The 18,371-nt window shown below is 37.0% G+C and overlaps 2 protein-coding genes and 1 long non-coding RNA gene across 3 annotated transcripts; 2 read left to right on the forward strand and 1 right to left on the reverse strand.

Moving 5' to 3' along the window:
* The first annotated feature begins 1,246 nt into the window (after positions 1-1,246).
* Positions 1,247-1,899, forward strand: LOC106326555. Its single transcript, XR_001267266.1, has 3 exons — positions 1,247-1,366; positions 1,462-1,527; positions 1,633-1,899. It is a non-coding gene; the product is annotated as an uncharacterized LOC106326555 (long non-coding RNA).
* Positions 1,900-2,034: 135 nt separating this feature from the next.
* Positions 2,035-9,295, reverse strand: LOC106325870 (DNA polymerase alpha catalytic subunit-like). The gene is made up of 30 exons (XM_013763922.1): positions 8,444-9,295; positions 8,168-8,338; positions 8,013-8,096; positions 7,864-7,938; positions 7,704-7,768; positions 7,265-7,355; positions 7,002-7,187; positions 6,636-6,799; positions 6,450-6,564; positions 6,169-6,327; positions 5,975-6,088; positions 5,750-5,869; positions 5,392-5,673; positions 5,215-5,304; positions 5,018-5,136; positions 4,854-4,926; positions 4,722-4,778; positions 4,541-4,633; positions 4,164-4,289; positions 3,992-4,089; positions 3,870-3,915; positions 3,667-3,780; positions 3,512-3,595; positions 3,204-3,410; positions 3,060-3,133; positions 2,789-2,978; positions 2,642-2,695; positions 2,437-2,556; positions 2,269-2,343; positions 2,035-2,175 (listed from the first exon to the last, which is right to left on the reverse strand). The coding sequence occupies exons 1-30, from the start codon at positions 9,293-9,295 to the stop codon at positions 2,035-2,037; spliced, it is 4,239 nt and encodes a 1,412-aa protein (XP_013619376.1).
* Positions 9,296-10,847: 1,552 nt separating this feature from the next.
* LOC106322888 (subtilisin-like protease SBT1.6) lies at positions 10,848-13,250 on the forward strand. Its single transcript, XM_013761036.1, has one exon. It carries the CDS (start codon positions 10,978-10,980, stop codon positions 13,165-13,167), a length of 2,190 nt encoding a protein of 729 aa, XP_013616490.1. The 5' UTR covers positions 10,848-10,977; the 3' UTR covers positions 13,168-13,250.
* The last annotated feature ends 5,121 nt before the right edge of the window (positions 13,251-18,371 follow it).

Raw genomic sequence — 18,371 nt, forward strand, 5'->3', positions numbered from 1 at the left:
AGGTTTTTGTGTTAATATAGGCTCTCCAAGACCAGATGCAATATGACTAATTCCTAGTCTAGAGTAGCAGCAGTCAGGAATATCCTTCAAAGTCACCCATACCGGAAGAGTTGAAACTTCTGGAATTTTGAATGAGCCCTCAGGTGTCCACGGCAACACAAAGAGCAGACAGTCATCAATATGCCAAACTCCCCTTTGTATAATCCACTGACGAGTAGATTGGTGTGGGATATGAAACATATAGGATGAATCACTAATCTTCTTGCAAGAAATTTTGCAGCTTCTTCCCCAAATTTTATTGACCACAGCATGAACAAGTCCACCCGGGGGTAAAGAACATCTATGAAATTTCCCAATGAGATATTCATCCTTGTTCTCAGGTCCTAACCTAAGGACTTTTGAAGGTATTGTTACCTCAGGGGTGCCATCAAGGCGATAGGTAGGTGATGTTGCCCGGAAAAGATTGCGTGACTGGGGACCCAACCTTGCAGCCCACGGGAAACGGAGAGATCCATCGGCTTTAAGCTCTGGAAGTGGCAGCTTCTCTAATGGAACCTGTAAGGAACGATTAGGATGCTTGTTCTTGTCTTGCTTGTTCACGATTCCGTCATTAAGGGTTGGCCAAAGAGAAGCAAGTTGATTTCCTACAAGTGCTTTATCAAATTCCGTTGGAGTGGATGGAACAGGAGGGGTAGTAGGTGGCACAAAGATGAGTGGCTTTTCCCATGAACCCAATGAAGGCACAAACTGGTTACTCGTGGTAGAACCGGATGTTACGTTTGCTTCTACAGTTGGTAGATGAGAAGCTGAGATGATTTGAGAGGCCTGAGCTTCAGTACAAGGAGGAGCAACGATGTCAGTGTCACAGCCACGGAGAATCGGAAGTTCCACCCCCAGTGGAGCTGAAGAAGAATCTAAGGCCACAGGCGGAGGATCTTGAAGCTTGTCGCTTTGACTCGATGGAGACGCCAAGGTACCGTTCGAAGCCATGGCGGAGTGAGTCAAGGGGAAAGAAAGACAAGGAGGAGACGCCAGGGATGAGAAAAGCTCGGACCTTCCGGCGATTCAGACGGCGAGGTCAGTAAGATCGATTTAAACAAAACTAACTTTTGTTTTTCTTTTGCAATGGTAACAATAACACTAAAGAGAAACGGAGCCAGGTAGCGAAACTCGTTGAAGAGAAACATTGATGCACAGTTCCACAACTTGTCTGAAAAGGCTTCCGTCTTTCAGCTTTTTTAAATATTCTTGATCTGAAAAATATATAAAAAAACAATAATAGAATCAGAAAATATTGCAGAGAAGGAGGAGCAAGATCAACGAGAAAATGAAATCTTTGCAGAAGCTGATACCCAATTCCAACAAGGTAAATTGAAAGTTTGAATTTTCATCCTTCAGAACTTAGACATGATAAACATTCTTTTTATATATATATATATATATATATATATATATTTGTAGACAGATAAAGCCTCAATGCTTGATGAAGCTATAGAATATCTGAAGCAGCTTCAACTTCAAGTGCAGGTTTTTTATTTTATTTTATTTTACTTACTAAGATCCTTTATATGCAATCAAAGTTTAAATTTGTAAACCCCATTGTCTGATTAACATAATCACTGCATAATACAGACTTTAGCTGTTATGAATGGTTTAGGCCTAAACTCTATGCGACTACCACCAGTTCTACCGTCTACGCATACAAGGTTCAAATGGAACCTTACAACAAGAGCAGCACTTTGAGACTCTGCTTGGTGCTCCTCACTCGATGGTTAACCGTGAACCACCCCAAGCAACTCAGGAAATGTGCTTTTCCACAGGCACGCTGCTTTGAAGACAAAGATGATTCGAAGTCAACATCTCCGGCTTAGTACACTACCAAACAGTAGTCAAAACTGTTTTTAGTCTAGTATTTGCATACTCCAAAGTTCAGTTATAGTTATGCTAATAAAACTTTAGGACAAAACAAAAACTTTATGATGTAAGAAGATGATATAAATTTAATTACATGAGATGAGATAATTATTAGAACTATCAAATGGCTATGTCTTTGAGTTGCACCCATCCGTAATCACACCGGTCTCGGATACTCCGAGCTATCGATGCTGCTGACTCAACCGCAGGTCTTATATTCGTCATTGCTTTCTCTACTTGAATTCTCACACCAACATCCATCTGCTTTTTTTTTTTTTAAATGCCAGAGAGGGTTATTAGTGATCTAGAAAACACAAATTGATTGTGATAACAAATAAGAAAATTGTGAAAAACCTTTTTTAGAGAGCATTGTGTGTCTAGGATGTGGCAAAAGTATGACAGCTGCTTGTACAGGTATGCTTCAGTGTACTGTAATAAGACAAAGCTTGGGGATCAAAAGTTGTTTCTATGAAGCAACAGAAAGATAAGAGTTCTTCTTATCCGGTGGATGAGGGCATTTACCTTTCTTAAGAGGGTTCCATTACAGTTAGGATAGTTTGGGCAAACTGTTCCCCGTTCCCGGTCACCTAGCAGACGAAAGTTGGGGCTGCGAGTGGTGTGCTTACAAGACTCATCGTCACACTGTTGAAAGCAAGATGTAACGAGAGGTGTTCAAAATTATATGGATATATATAAAAACGAGGCAAGGGAGAAGTTCTATATTCACCATCATTGTGCCTTTGTAGTACATTGACACGAACCCATCAATCTGCCTTTTCACCTGAAATTCATGATGAGATGAGTTAATCCAATCAGAAGGAAGGATACAAGAGTTAGAAATTCGAATTCTTTTTTAAGAAAAATCATTGCCTACCTGATTAGCTATCATTGCAGGGGATATTCTTCCCGTGCATTTCGAGCAACGCAGTCTAAGCCAGAATGTAGATTCCTCTGTTTCAGATTTATTACTGATCGACGCGCAAACTGAACTAGTAATAGATGGACAGTTGAAAGAAGCAGAGCAGCTGGGGCATGTTAGTGTTAACGGCTCACAGCTTTTATATCTGCGTTTTTATTGTACATGTAAATTAAGTTGTTGCAGATTCCTGGAGGAAATATATTATTAGGATGATAGCATTCATTACCTTTCTTCATCGCTTGTAGCAAACAAGAGGGATGTAGAAGGATCACTGCTCGTAGCATCGTTGTTGCTTCGATACTATAGAAAACAATATTTCTAATCATCTATCAGAATTGGAGATTGGCTTTAAATGAAAATTGTTTTTTACCTTTGATGGGTCAAGTCCTAAACACTCGGCTAACCTCTCAGGACTTGTGCCCTGAATCTCTGCGCACAGACGAGACACCACGGGATGAATCTGCTGTGCCAAGTAGTAATCTATGTCAACCAACAATCTGCTCTCGTCTGACTTCACCTCATCAGGATGCCTAGCACGATTGGCAATCCCTGCTGAGCTGACAGAGCTAGCATTACCCTGCACAGAAGGAAAGGAAGGAAGGAAGGATACAAAATTTTTACTAGGAAGACGATTGGATTTGGGATAATATTAAGCTGCTGGTCTTCTGGTTTGGGAACCTGTTCATAGCAGATTATATAAGGTACAGTATCCTTGGCATTGAAACCTTCTTTAAAACCACGTTGCCTCATTCTGAGTGCGACCTGAGAAGCACACTCAAAGTTTAGTGAAGATGTGAAAAAGTCCAGTGAAAAATAATAGCTCTCATAATTACTTGAACGTGTGGTTGGCTTTTGGAATCTGGATAAGCTTCCGGTGACTTAGTCAATGCCTTGGTGATGACATACTTCTCAAGTGCAACTTGCCCATTTCTCATTTCCTCTTTTATCTGTTGCATGACCAGACCAGAGCAACATGTAAAAGATGAAAATGAAGAGAAACAAACAGTTTATAAAGGTGGGGGTTAACAAAGATTACCTTCACAAGTTCGTTATCAATTGCTTCAACAACATCCTCACACGACCTGAAAAGATGATTGTATGTTTGCATGAGAGAGTAAAAAGTAAAAATATTCTTAGAGTGAATGTTTTAGAACATACCCTCCATAAAAGATCTTAGCCAAGCATAAGTCTCCAATTTCCTTGGAGAGTATGCTCCAGTCACGACGAACCATATCCACACCTTTTCTTTCAATTTCCTGCATTGACCAATGCGTTGAGTATCCTCAAATATTTTCTAAGGTAGCCAGGATGTGTACATTAAATATTTTACCTCGCAAGTCTGCCCGTCGTCCTTGAACTGCAACTTGACGCCAGCATACTTCTTTTTTCTTAGAATAAGCATTCTCTTATATATGCCATCACAGTCAATTTTCAGACATCTGTACTTCTTATTGACCTATAATATTAAAAGAGAGAGAAGGTGAGACCCAAATCAAATGTCTGCCTTTGTTAACAGTGTAATTTGTGCTCCAATAAGCACTTTTTCCCAAGGACATTTACACCGATTTGAGTTTATCCATTGTCTTTCATGCATCAGGAAATCGAACATTAAAGTTGCAGACATTAAATGAATACTGGTTTAATCATATATAGCTTTCTTGTTTTAAGGGTAAAAAAAGCTGGAGATAAAGCTATTATCCAACCTACCTCTTGGATGACTTTTGTTATAATGGTTTTGACCTCTTCGATATCATCTAGTCCACTGTGAATCATGATTGAATCTGTGTCACCATAAATCACCTGCGTAAAAGCAACATGTTCAATATTCCCCAACATGTTGACACATTACATTATTTCCTCTACTGAAATGCATTTAGTGCGGTGATACCTCTAGGTTTAAATGATTCTGTACAAGATCCACGGTTCTTTGCAGGATCTCCCTTCCCTGCAATGTTAGAGAATTAACCGGATCTCATGAGAACAGAAAGAAGAAAAAAACAGAGAAAAAGCATAACTTTACCTGTAGTGTTATGAGCTCTGCTAAAGGCTTAGCGTAGAATCTTGAATCAGAGAACCCCAGACATCCGTATATACTGCGTTTAGAATGAAACATTACTATCAAAATGCGGCGAATGTTGGGGCATTATTGCCAGCAGAAGAAGCTAAAACCATTAAACACAAAACCTATTGGCTGTGAGTTTTAATGCCTGCTGCCGAATGTCAAGCTCCCAGTACTTGAGACCTGTTTCCTTCTTCATCTTTTGTTTCACACGTTTCCTTATACTGACCAAATGTTCCATCAACTAAAAGAAAGACTACAGATTAGAATTGAACTAGAGAATGGAGCAATCACTAATACAATCCTGAACACTCGAATATACCTTTGGAAGAATTCCAGGTGTCTGGCTCGAAGGTAAACGAGGAACTCCGTCTTCTGATCGTGGCACAGTCGTGAAACATATATTATATTCCTGAAATTTATCATAATACCCGTTGTGTAAAAATCAAATGGAAACATCAATCCAAGGCTTGAGAACACAAAACAGTCTGCTGCTAACCTGTATAATAGACGGGTAAAGACTATTGAAGTCAAGAAGCAACACATATTTGTCATATAACCCTTTCTTTGGTTCCAACACCAGTCCACCAGCGTAGCCTGGACCCTTCTTAGACGGATCATTCTCCAAAGCCAACTCAGCATCCAATTCACCATGGCTGATTCTTCTTTTTGATGACTTTATAATTTCCTTCATACGTTGCGAAATTTTGTCTGGGAGGATGTACTTTCTCGACTGGAATGTATGTAGTAAGTAGTATTCAATTCTCTGCGCCCTGGATCCCTGGTAACGAATAGAAAAAAAAATCAGAATGCACCAGCGCATAACGTGTTTGAGGGATAGAGAGAGGAGCCACTACTTGAAGGGTTTTCCCCCAGAGATTGCCACTTATGTTAGTAAGCTGGAGAGTGAGAGGAAGAACACTTAGATGAAACATGAGCTCCATGGATAACCATGCATCTCTCTCCCCACATTCAATCTGAACCGAAGAAAACCAAAAATCATTTATGTCTAGTGTCCCTAGTGAGGTAGTACCAGCTCAAATGCATAAAACAGACATGATTAGACTAATTAAAGAACTTACAAGTTCCACAAGTGTCTTAGATGACTGAAACATTTTGGGAATATCATTAGGTGATATCTGTTTCCTGTCCTGGTTCAGCTGTGTCTTTGAAAGGTCTGTTAACGAATAACTGACCTGCTGCAACAACCAGAAGTTTGCTTATAGGTGAGGGACTAAACTTCTCACTGCTTGTAAGAGTTGAACATCATACATACCTGCTTCAACAAGTCTTGAGAACATAGATCTGTATCACATAATAGTCTTCCAGCAATGCAAGACATGAGCCCTGACTTGTTGTTCCCTTTAAGCTTAGGCATGAACGAGCGTTTGAGACGCCCAATTTTGGACCACATGCTACTCAAAACTTTGCAACCCTACACAAAAGGAGAGACTGAGAAAAAGTACTAAATGGCATAAAACAAAAACATTCCGTCTTATTAATGTTAACCAGCCCTTATAAAACTAATAGAAAAATTAAAGAGATTAGTTGCTTTGCCTGGGCTCTTTGGAGAAGGACATCCAGATCAAACCTTGATATATTATGTCCCACAAGAACATCACTGTCCAATTTGTTCAACTCCACAAACAATCGGTTCAGCAAAGCTCTTTCACTGCAGTAAGAATACAAAAAAAAATGTTATGAAGGACCAGCCTACACAACAAGAGAGCTGCGGAATAATACCTGTTTTCAAAACTTAAAACACAGCAGCCCTTCTTTGAATTTCTGTCAGACACTTCTTTCTTCCAACCAATCGGGTAGCCGGTTCCTTCAGGATTCCTAACCACAGTGAAATGACTCAGAATACCACATCTCTTTCTTTCTGGACCTGCCATTGGAACATCAATCTGAAAGACCAAAGGACATAAAATGTCAAGCTAAGAGAGTGTCATTTGAGCAAGAAAAAACACCAGCTTAAACACAATACACATCGTACAAATGACTACTTGTGAACGGTAATGCCATGATCATGCTTAAGATTGTTGTGGCACAACCATCGAGGTGACACGGACCTCATGGGCATACATATTTTCCCAAAGAGAAACGAACCTTGGCGTTGTGAAAACAGAGAAGAGACGCCGAAACAATTTCGCTGATGTTCTGCGTTTCATTGACTATAGTCTTTAAATTTATAGCTGTGACGACAGCAGGAGGATGAACCACTTTTTCCTCCGGAACTAAAACAGTGATAACCTTGGGAGATTCAACAGTAACCTCAAACTTGCACCAGCTCACCTGCACAAGTGTCAACTCCTCATTATTGGAGATAACTAGCAAGATAATCAATCATGGTACTATTTTTAAGGCTTTACTCGTTGAGAAGGTAAACTGATAGAGAAGTTTGAAATTTTCAGCCAAGAAGGTCCCATGATCTTCCTTTTAAGGATAAAAAGCTCCAAAGCACTGTATATAAATTAACTTAATAAGCAGATAAAAAAAAGGCATATTGCTAAATTGGCATAGTTAACTAAGGAGAGCATGATTATTGGGAAGTTTTTATGGTGGGGTTCTTATCAAAATATGAGAACCCATCTTTAACTAAAAAAGTTAAGAACCGTCTCTTAAAACTCTTATTTTTCTTAGTTTTTTTAGTTAAAAGTTAAGAGATAGGTTCTTATATTCTCTTAAGAATCTCACTTTAATAACCATCCAATAATCATGCTCTAGAAAAGACCACTAAATGCAAAATCAACCGATCAACTATCAAAAACAGAGAAAGGTAATAGAAGCTCAGCAGTAAGAAACTAAAACCTGGTGTGAGAGCCTAGCAAAGCGCAAAAAGACTCCCCTTTAAGGTTTTGTGGAAGTGCAGGATCCTATGATAACAGAGACAGGTGTTGAGATGTAAGAGAATTAACAAAAAAAAAACAAGTAGACAATTTTAGAGCGACTTAAAGCTAAAATGCACCACCTTAAATGGATAATTAATCTTCAAAACATATTGCTCGCCAGCTGGCACATCAGGCTTCTCAAATGCATAGCTTCTCTGATAAGGAGAGGAGAGTGGAGAGTCTCAAAAGAAAAGTTTTGCTTCATGAAAAGTAAGTAAAATATACAAACCTTGACAAGTGCCATGCTGTAATTTGAAACGTTGAGTCGTAACAATTGCTGAGAAATTTCGTTCTTCAGTTTTGATGCTATTTCCTGAGAAGACAAGGTCAAAAACAATAGGATAGGATATTGCTTCATGTTAATGAGCATGTAGTGAAACTCACATGTAACTTCACCCGGAAGGATTGAGGAGAAAGTTTCGAGTGTTTCGCCTCTTGCTCGAGCATAAAAAGTTCATGGGAAGGGAATATGGAACCATTTGGAATAGCATAAACACATCTCTGGATATTCTTGACAACCACACAGCAACTCTTGTACGTATCTCCCATTTTAGCCTGAAAGAGGGTAGCAAAAAAAAAAAAGAGGATAGCCGGATTAATCTCTATACTAACCAGAAGGCCAAAGAACAGCTAAAATGAGTGAAATTCCAACAGACTCACCTTCCCAAACAGATATACTGTGCCCATACTCGCACCAAAAGCCTCCTCATAAGCGTCAAGAATGTAAAAACGAAGTGACCCATCAGCATCCAAATCAAATTCCGCCCCATTCTCAGTTCCACCTTTGCACATGGCTTCCTTCTCTTTCGTATCAACTGTTGCATTCACCTCCTTCTTCACTCCTGACTCTGCCTTAGCTTCTTCACTCTGTTTTATATTGTTTGATCCCTCCACTATAACGCTAGGTAATTCCATATTCTCAGAAGTCTGCGGAAGGGTGACTGTCACATCTTCTTCTTCTTCTTGTTCTTTCATCAACTCATTCTCCATGGCAACGTGATCACATTTATCGACTGAATCATGTATCCTAGATGGTTGTTTCCTTCTCCTATGTCTTTCTCTATCCATATCGTCTGGATTAACCTTTGCTAAAACCTCCTCAAGAAAACTCTCTTTGCCCTTCTTCAAACTCGATATAGTAGCTGCAGCCTTAAGCCAAGGATTCACCTTCTTAACCTGCGCTGCTTCTTCTTTTCCTTTCTTCTTCACTCTCCCGCTAAATCCACCATCATCTTCCGATTCATCAGTCGACTCAGGCCCACTGGGCTTCGACCAGTCCTCCTCCTCACCTACAAACCCACGCCGCCGCAGGGATACAATTGCGTCGTACTCATCACCATCATCAAATGGCTGTTCCAGTTTAATATCATCGTAGCCACCACCTGAAGCCGATAGGTTCCCAAGTCCTCCTTGCCGAATCGCTTTCAGTCGCTCTACGGAATTCTTCCAACTCGACGCCTCCGCGGCTCTGCGACGTTTTCGTTCAACCTCCGTCGAATTGTCGCCTGACATTTTTCAGCAGTTTCTTCTGATTTGGGGGCGAAACTGAGTATCCAATTTATAGGTTTAGGTCGATAGAGAGATTGCGGGAAAATCTATTTTATTTTGGCGCCAAGTTGATACTTTTCAAGCCCGATAAGCCTAATATTAATGGGCTTTATTCTGTGTTTTACATTACCTTCAATTTATCTTCTCCAAGTTTAAGACTTTTTTAATTTTTTACATCCTGCTTTTCTCAACTCGTTAATTTTCGAATTGATTCATACTTTCTTCTTTCTGAGAAAAATTGATTGATTCTTTCATGCTTCCATAAATTATTTGACGTAATTCATACTAACTATGTTATATGGAATCAAAAATGGGTAAGCGGAATCGGAATCGTATAGAAACGTAGAAACGAGATATTTCAAATCAAATTAGGAAGCGGATATATTTATATATATATATATATATATATATATATATTATTGAGAAATTCTTTAGGATAGTTTTTTAAAGTTTTTATCACAAAAATAGCTATCAATGAAAAAAATGACCAAAATAAATTTTATTAAAAAGTAAAAATGTGTTTTTACCCTAAGGTTAACTAATCTAGACTTAGAGCTAAGGGTGAAATTTTGGAGATATGGTTTCAAATTTTAAAAAATAAAAAATAAATATTAAAAATTTCAAAATAAAAAGGGGCTATTTTGGTCATTTTCTTATTTGAGAGTTATTTTTGTGACAAAAACTTAAAAATAGTAATTTGAGAGAATTGCCCTATATTATATCTATAATAAAAAAGTTCAGTGCATAAAGATAATTTATAGTATTAGTTTTAATATTTGCATATTTATATTCTCTCTATTTAGTATTATTAAATTTTAGATTTTACATAAAAACATAAAAAAAATATTTTATATTTTTTCTTTATTTATGATATTGTTTTTTCTTAAAAAAAAGCGTGATTCCAAAACGTAATTGTAAGTTTCCAACGTATTTTTAAATATGATATTTTGAAGCATTTTAGAAGCGAAATTTCGTAAGCCATCCACAAGATTTTGCTTCCGATTTTGAAGTGGGAAGTGTAAGTCCAATGAAGTTTTCGTGCAACCTAGCATACTACTCATTGTAGATGCAAGAAGAAATACAATGAATTCATATGTATAGTTAAGCAAATTCACTAGAAATTTCTTTGTGGAAATATGCATGATATAGTATGTGTTATAAAAATCAGTTTAGATAGTGTTTAGGTGCATGTTTAGTTAGAAAATTGAGTCTACACAAAACAATTTCTTAAAAACATTTAAAAAAACAATCATTTAAAATTTTGGTATAAACATTCAAAAAGTATGCATAAACAATAATCTTCTACAAGAAGTTTAATCACTGCCTAACAATTTTTCTAACATTGATATTTATAAGAGTTTATCTAGTAAAGAATGCGTATAAACATCAATTTTCAGAAACTTAATTGTAGATAAGCCGGTAGAAAAGAAAAAGTCAAAAGAAACAATGATGATGAGATGTGTTTGTCCACCATTGGCACCACCTAATACTGTTTTTAACAGCAAAAGCAAAAGAGAAGCAAAGTTTTGTGTCATACCTAAAAAATAAAACAATCCAGTTTAATTATTTCTGAACTACATTAAGACCAAGTTTCTCTCTGTCTTCTTGACTCTTAAGAGACCAGAGAGAAAGCTGTGCTCTCAGACATGGCGTTCACTGTCATGATTCTTTTTCTCATCCCTTTCTCCATAACCACAGCAACAACGGAGACCTCTATTTACATCATCCACATGGACTTATCCGCCAAACCGACACCTTTTACCGATCACCAGAGCTGGTTTTCCACGACTCTCACTTCGGTTACCACCGGAAGAAAACCAAAGATTCTCTACGCTTATACGGATTCGGTTCACGGGTTTAGCGCGGTTCTCACCAACTCCGAGCTCAAACGTCTTCAACACAAACCCGGGTATGTCTCTTTCACCAAAGATTTACCGGTTAAGCTCCATACCACTTTCTCTCCACAATTCATCGGTCTTGCTTCAAATTCCGGTACATGGCCGGTCTCGAGTTATGGAGCCGGTACGGTTATTGGTATAGTCGATACCGGAATATGGCCGGATCACCCCAGCTTTCATGACGATGGGCTTGGTTCGCTCCCCTCTACATGGAAAGGCAAATGTGAATTCAATTACTCTTCCTTGTGCAACAAGAAACTAATCGGTGCTAGGGTTTTCAACAAGGGCTTGTTCGCCAACAACCCTGACTTGAGAGGTACCAAGAAGGATCAATACTCTTCACCTTACGATACAATCGGACACGGCACTCATGTTGCGGCCATTGCGGCTGGGAATCGCGTCAAAAACGCGTCTTACTTCTCTTACGCGCAAGGAACCGCTTCGGGAATCGCGCCGTACGCACACATAGCGATGTATAAAGCTGCTTGGGAGGAAGGCGTCTACTCATCAGACGTGATCGCAGCGATTGATCAAGCGGTTCGAGATGGAGTCGATGTGATATCTTTATCACTGGGACTAAGCATTGATGACGACGATGGTGATGACGTGGGTCTAGAAAACGACCCAATCGCAGTCGCAGCGTTTGCAGCGATTCAAAAAGGCGTTTTCGTTGTTGCGTCTGGTGGTAACGACGGGCCGTATTACTGGAGTTTGATCAACGGAGCACCGTGGGTTATGACGGTTGGAGCGGGAACAATCGGTCGCGAGTTTCAAGGGATCTTAACGTTGGGAAACGGAGTTAGTTTCAGTTTTCCGTCTCTGTTTCCCGGAGAGTTCCCGTCGGTTCAGTTTCCGGTAACGTACGTCGAGTCTTGCGATGCAGGAAACAAGACTCTGGTGAGCAGGATCATTGTCTGTAACGGAAACATTCAACAAGCCAGATCCACTGGAGCTACTGCAGTGGTAATAATAACAGACAGGTTACTTGCGGAACAAGACACAGTCAAGTTCCAGTTTCCGGTAGCATTCATCAGCTCGAAACACGGAGAAGCTATCAAAAGCTACGCATCAAGCTACAGCAACAACGCCACCGCGAAGCTGGAGTTTCGCAAAACGGTGATCGGGACTAAACCAGCACCTGAAGTAGACAGTTACAGCTCGAGAGGTCCGTTCGCAAGCTTCCCTCAGATCCTCAAACCGGACATTTTAGCTCCTGGGTCACTCGTACTCTCAGCCTGGCCACCGTCTAAACCAGTGGCGGGTACTAGAGCACGACCGTTGTTCAGCGGATTCAATCTCTTAACCGGGACATCAATGGCTTCACCTCACGTAGCTGGAGTCGCTGCGCTTATAAAGCACGTCCATCAAGACTGGAGTCCCTCGGCTATAAAATCAGCAATTATGACAACGGCTTTGACTTTAAACAACCCTTTAGCCGTTGGAGCAGGACACGTGCGTGCGGACAGAGTCCTGAGCCCTGGCTTAATCTATGACACATCTCCACAAGATTTTATTAACTTCCTTTGTCACGAGGTTAAACAGTCCAGGAAATTGATTAATATCATCACAAGATCAAATGCATCCGACGCGTGCAGACACCCATCTCCATATCTCAATTACCCTTCGATCATTGCATACTTCACTTCAGATCAAAACGGTCCTAAGATCGTTAGAAGAACGTTGACAAATGTGAGGGAAGCAAAGAGAAGCTATAGCGTGAGAGTGAGAGGCTTGAAAGGTATAAACGTTGTCATAGAGCCAACGAGAGTAATGTTCAGCAAGAAAAACGAGAAGCAAAGCTACACTGTGAGGTTGGAGAGTCAGAGAGCGTTGCGAGGGGACGTGGTTTATGGAGTTGTGAGTTGGGTTGATGACGAAGACGCTAAGTTTGAAGTAAGCTGTCCTGTGGTGGCCACGAGCCTTGTCCAAGAGTCTTGATATACTTAAAATATGTGTGTGTTTTACGTTTTTATTTTCGTGTGCTCTGCCTAAACATACGATCTTTAAGAGATTAACTTTCATGGAGAGTGAAGAAATAGAACGAAGACTAGGGATTAATGAAAACAAATCTGATATTTCCATATATTGAATATAATCAAAACTATAATTGACAAACAATTATACCAATAAATTAATCTGAATAGTTGGATCTGACTACATAAAAAAAGCTCTAGCGTTTCACTGCAACTCTGTTTTTGTCCCCTGTCACAACCGTTACCATACGGGTGACCCAGTTACTGGTGACAGACCAATCAAGGATTAAATCAGTCGCCAGACTCACAATCCTCTCGAAAGGTTGATACTGCGTTCCTGAATCGGAAGAAGCAGAAACCCAATCGTAGAATTCGAATGGGCATCTCGGCGATACAAACACGTCCTCTGTTTTCACCTGAACATCGATTTCTTTACTTTCTTCACCAACGTCGTCGTGATCAAGATCGACGGCTACGACGAATGGATGGTTTAGAAGCATCTGAGCGGTCCATCTCTGTTTTTTTTTAACTCAACATCAACTTTTCATTGACCAATTCAATGTCTTACAATTGGCTTATCACCGTTAGGGCATCTTTTCGAAATTTTCAAAACTCTATATTTGTAGTTTGAAGGTGTTTTTCTCCAAAACCAAAACTTTAAACTCAATTTCAAAACTATTTGTATTTTATAATATGAATCTTATATTTGTCATAACTAATTTGAATTCATATAACGTTATTCCGACGACATACCGACGAAACAAGTCCTCGGAAATAACTCCTCGGAAATTCATTTTTCCTCGGAAATCCCTCGGAAATTTCCGACGGAATTCCGAGGAAATGAATTTCCGAGGAAACTCCGAGGACCACCGGTTCGTCGGAATATACCGAGGGAGAACTTCCTCGGGATATTTCGATGGACTTTCCGATGGTCCAATCCTCGGAAGTTCCGACGAAATGTTCCTCGAAATTTTCATCGGGAATTTCCGAGGAAGGAGCCCTCGGAAAATTCCGAGGAATGAGTCCCTCGGTATATTCCGAGGAAGGAGTCCTTCGGTATATTCCGATGAAATGTTCGTCGGAAATTTCCGAGGGTTCATTTCCTCGGAATTTCAAAAAAAAATTATATTTTTTAAAAAATAAAATTTTTGAAATTTGTACAAATAAAAATAAAACAATCCGAGTTTTTGAAAAAAAAAAAACTACGGGTCTTGCACGTTCAGGAACACCTCGTTCGGGTACATCCTCTGCATCATCTCCATCATTTGCTGGTTCAGCCTCTTCTGTGCCTCATAGCCCGCCTGTTGAGCCGCCATCTGGGTCTCTAACAAAGATATGCGATCTTGTCCTTCAACTGAGCCGTAAATACTTCTGGATCAACAAAGGACGGTGGTGCAGAAGAAGGAGGAACCGACCGCGACGACCCAAACCGACCAAACGTCCCTTTGGAGGTGCACTAAAGAAAAGAGTCATCTTTATTTCTAACATTATTATCTCTATCACCCGTTGATTAACATTATTTTCACATAATGACAGTTTTTATTGACATATTCACAATCTATTTTTTTTAGTTGACACATGTCACAGTCATATCAGGTGAAATATTTGAAGTTAATTTTGGTTTATATTGTTTTAACAAAAATTATTAAAAAGTAAAGTTAGTTAATTATAAGAAAAAATAATACTACTTTTACATTTTTATTGTAGATTTTTAAAAAGGAAATTAATTATTTTTAAATTATTCTTTCTTTTAGATTTTTATACAACTATTTTATTTTTAGTAAAAAATTATTTTTATTATTTATATATATATTTTTTTGTTCACCCTGTTTATTATTTATATATTTTGTCTTATACATACAAACACATATTCATCATATTTACATATATTCATGTACGATAAAAACATCAAAATATAAAATTATGTTAGCATCATAAAATGTAATAAAGATAATAAAAAGGTTAGTTGTATCAAGAAATTAAAAGAAGATACTGAGGTAATACTTTTCATGTAAATACTATTGTGCTTTGTAAAAATAATAAAAAGCTTAAACCTAAATATAGATGTGAAATATTTGTAGCTATTTTTGGTCATACTTCTTTAACATACAAAATTATCTATTAAAAAGTGAAAGTTAGTTACTTATAAGACAATAATAAGAGTACTTTTAAAATTTTCTTCTAATTAGGATTTTAAAAAAGTAATATTATTTATTTAAAAGTTAGTTTTTATTCATTTCTTTTACCAAATAATTTATTGTACTTGTAAGACTTTACAATTCATTTTTGTTTAACATTTTTTCTTAAAAGTTAATATTTATCTTTTATAATTCCCTATCTTTAGTATCTCTTAAAACAAACATTATAAATAATAATACTAATAATAGTAATAAGACTATTAAATAATATTTATAATTATTTTTTAAGAAAAAAATTGTTTTTTTTATTTTAGTATATATATTTTTGATTATGAGAAAGTTTAACACATATCACATTTTCAAATATATAACTAACATTGTCACGATCATGTAAATTAGCAACTTTGAAGAACCAAACTTTTTATAAAAATAATAATAATAATAATAATAATAATAATAATAATAATAATAATAATAATAATAATAATAATAATAATAATAATAATAATAATAATAATAATAATAATAATAATAAGACTATTAAATAATATTTATAATTATTTTTTAAGAAAAATCATTTTCATCATTTTAGTATATATATTTTGATTATAAGATAGTTTAACACATATCGCAATTTTGATGAACCAAACTCAATATAATATTTTATAATTATATTTTCATTAAAATTTTAGAAAAAGAAAATTATATTAAATAAATTGTTTTCAAATATTTTTTTTAGATTTGGAAAAATAAAATTTCTAAAATAATTACTACTAAATATTTTTTTAAAAAAAATTTTACTATTAAATAATTTTTAAAAGTAGTTTTTTATCAAAATTCGTTTTATTATCTTATTATATTTATTTTTAATTATTATATATTTAAACACATGTCACAATATTATAAGGAAATGTTTTATAAAAATAGTCTTTTGCAATTATCTTTTGATTAGGATTTTAAAAAAGGAAAATTACTATTAAATAATATTTAAATTACTTTTTAATAAAATTCGTTTTTGTTAATATCTTAATATATATATATTTAATTATTAGATAGATTAACACATGTCACAATCATAAAATATATAGTTGCAATGTGTCGCGATCATTTTATTTAGCAACTTTGAAGAACCAAGTTTTATATAATAAGATTACAAAGTATAAGAAAAGGGAAAGTACCCAAAACCTAATACAACTGGAAATAGGAAAACTAATAAAACAGAGAAAAGGAAAACTACAGTGGCCGACTCTGAACCTCTTTTTGGCCGACTGGACTTTCTTCTGGTCATGGTTATGGGTCATCCACTTAATGATTTATAACAATTAGTATATTATTAGTATCTGTATGTGGGCCTTTAGAAAACCTAGTATAACTAATAGAATGAACAAAACCTAATGAATTTAAAAAATTCCGCTGCCGGGGTTCGAACCCGGATTTCAAANNNGGGGGGGTTGAACAAGGCGTAAACCCTTGTTCTCAATTCAATTTGAAATTAACTTGTGTGCTACAGCGGATCTTGTTGTTTAGAAACAAACATAATTATATTTATTTAAATGTGAAAGCTCAAATATTAGTAAGATCCCCTGGTTCTGACATGGAAGAGAAAAAAAAAACACATGCCAAGAGTTACTCGCTCGAGAAGGCAGTGAGCAATGGTGGATCTGTTATATGATCATACATGACAGAAAGTAAAGCAAAGCTTATGGATGTTCTAACATAAGAGACAAGTTTCAGATTCAGAGATATTGGTTAGGAAACCAAGTGATAATCTAGCTAAACCTGATCTAGAACAGCAGACCGACTTATTAGTAAAGTGGTCATTGTCTGACCAATTGACGCGCACCAGACCAATTCCGTGTTACCAGTTTAAAATTTGATAATAATGGATCGTCCATGGTGTTAACGATGTTGAAAAAGGTGGTGATGGGGACGAAGACAGTGACCTCTCATCCTTGCATGGAACTTCTTCATGAAGACGTGAATATACATAAACCACGTTATGTAGATTAAATGGTTTATTTTGGGATAATTTTTGTATATTACTCCATTAACAGTTTAAAATATCTTAATTCAGTTTTAATCATGTTTTGACACTGAAAGGCTATAATAAATTTGTGTCACATGCTCTCCTTGGCTACTGTGGTGATACCATCTTTCCGTAACATGTTGAATCTATCAAAATTGTTCACTCTGGGACATTTTCTGATTGTACCTTGTGGACTTGCTCTGCCATTAGGGACTTAGTAATGATGTTCAACTACAGGAGAGCATAGGACTCTGTGAATCTGTGAGGGAATATAGAGTTTTCATAAGCTGGAGGACTAGACAAGACTAATAGCCGAGCCCTCAAGAACACTTGTCATGAGGTTCCTCAGTTGTTATTTTATTTGTGTATTTTTCTCATAGTTTCCATCTTCATATCTTCATGAATCACTTGTGTTATCTTTTGCTTCTAAATGGAAATTATCTGCACTAGATGTTGTTCATTCTTCCTTCCTCTGTATACCTCCGTTCCAGCGAGCAACCTCACCAAATTCATGACTTATCCAAAGACTTTAGGTTACTATAGATCCCTTTGTTCAATAGCGTGGCACACATTTTATAGGTTTGAATTCCAATCCCATTTAGTTTTAAGTGTGTAATTAGACATCTATTCTGAAAGTCTTTTATATGCGTTTTACAGGGAGGATATATGAGTGTTAGCTAGGCTTGTGGTTTAACTATACTAAGTAAGTGAACTTCTTCTCGTTTTGAACTATGTCAAGTGGAAGTGATACGTGGACACCAAGTAAGGGCCTGTTTGTTTCTCCATCTAGATGGACCATCTGAATGAAGATGAGAGTTTTGTTTGTTTAGGCACTAAAAGTGCAACTCATTCAGATGGATCATCCGGATGATTTTTGGAAATTTAGGCTTAATTTTAAAGTCCATTCAGCTGAACCAATTTGGATCATTTGAATGGAGATGGTTCATTCAAAATGGTATAATGTCTATTATACCCCTAATGTAATTCACAAATTACAAACCTAAA

Source organism: Brassica oleracea, chromosome C2, assembly GCF_000695525.1.
Source record: "Brassica oleracea var. oleracea cultivar TO1000 chromosome C2, BOL, whole genome shotgun sequence".
NCBI classification, from domain to species: domain Eukaryota; kingdom Viridiplantae; phylum Streptophyta; class Magnoliopsida; order Brassicales; family Brassicaceae; genus Brassica; species Brassica oleracea.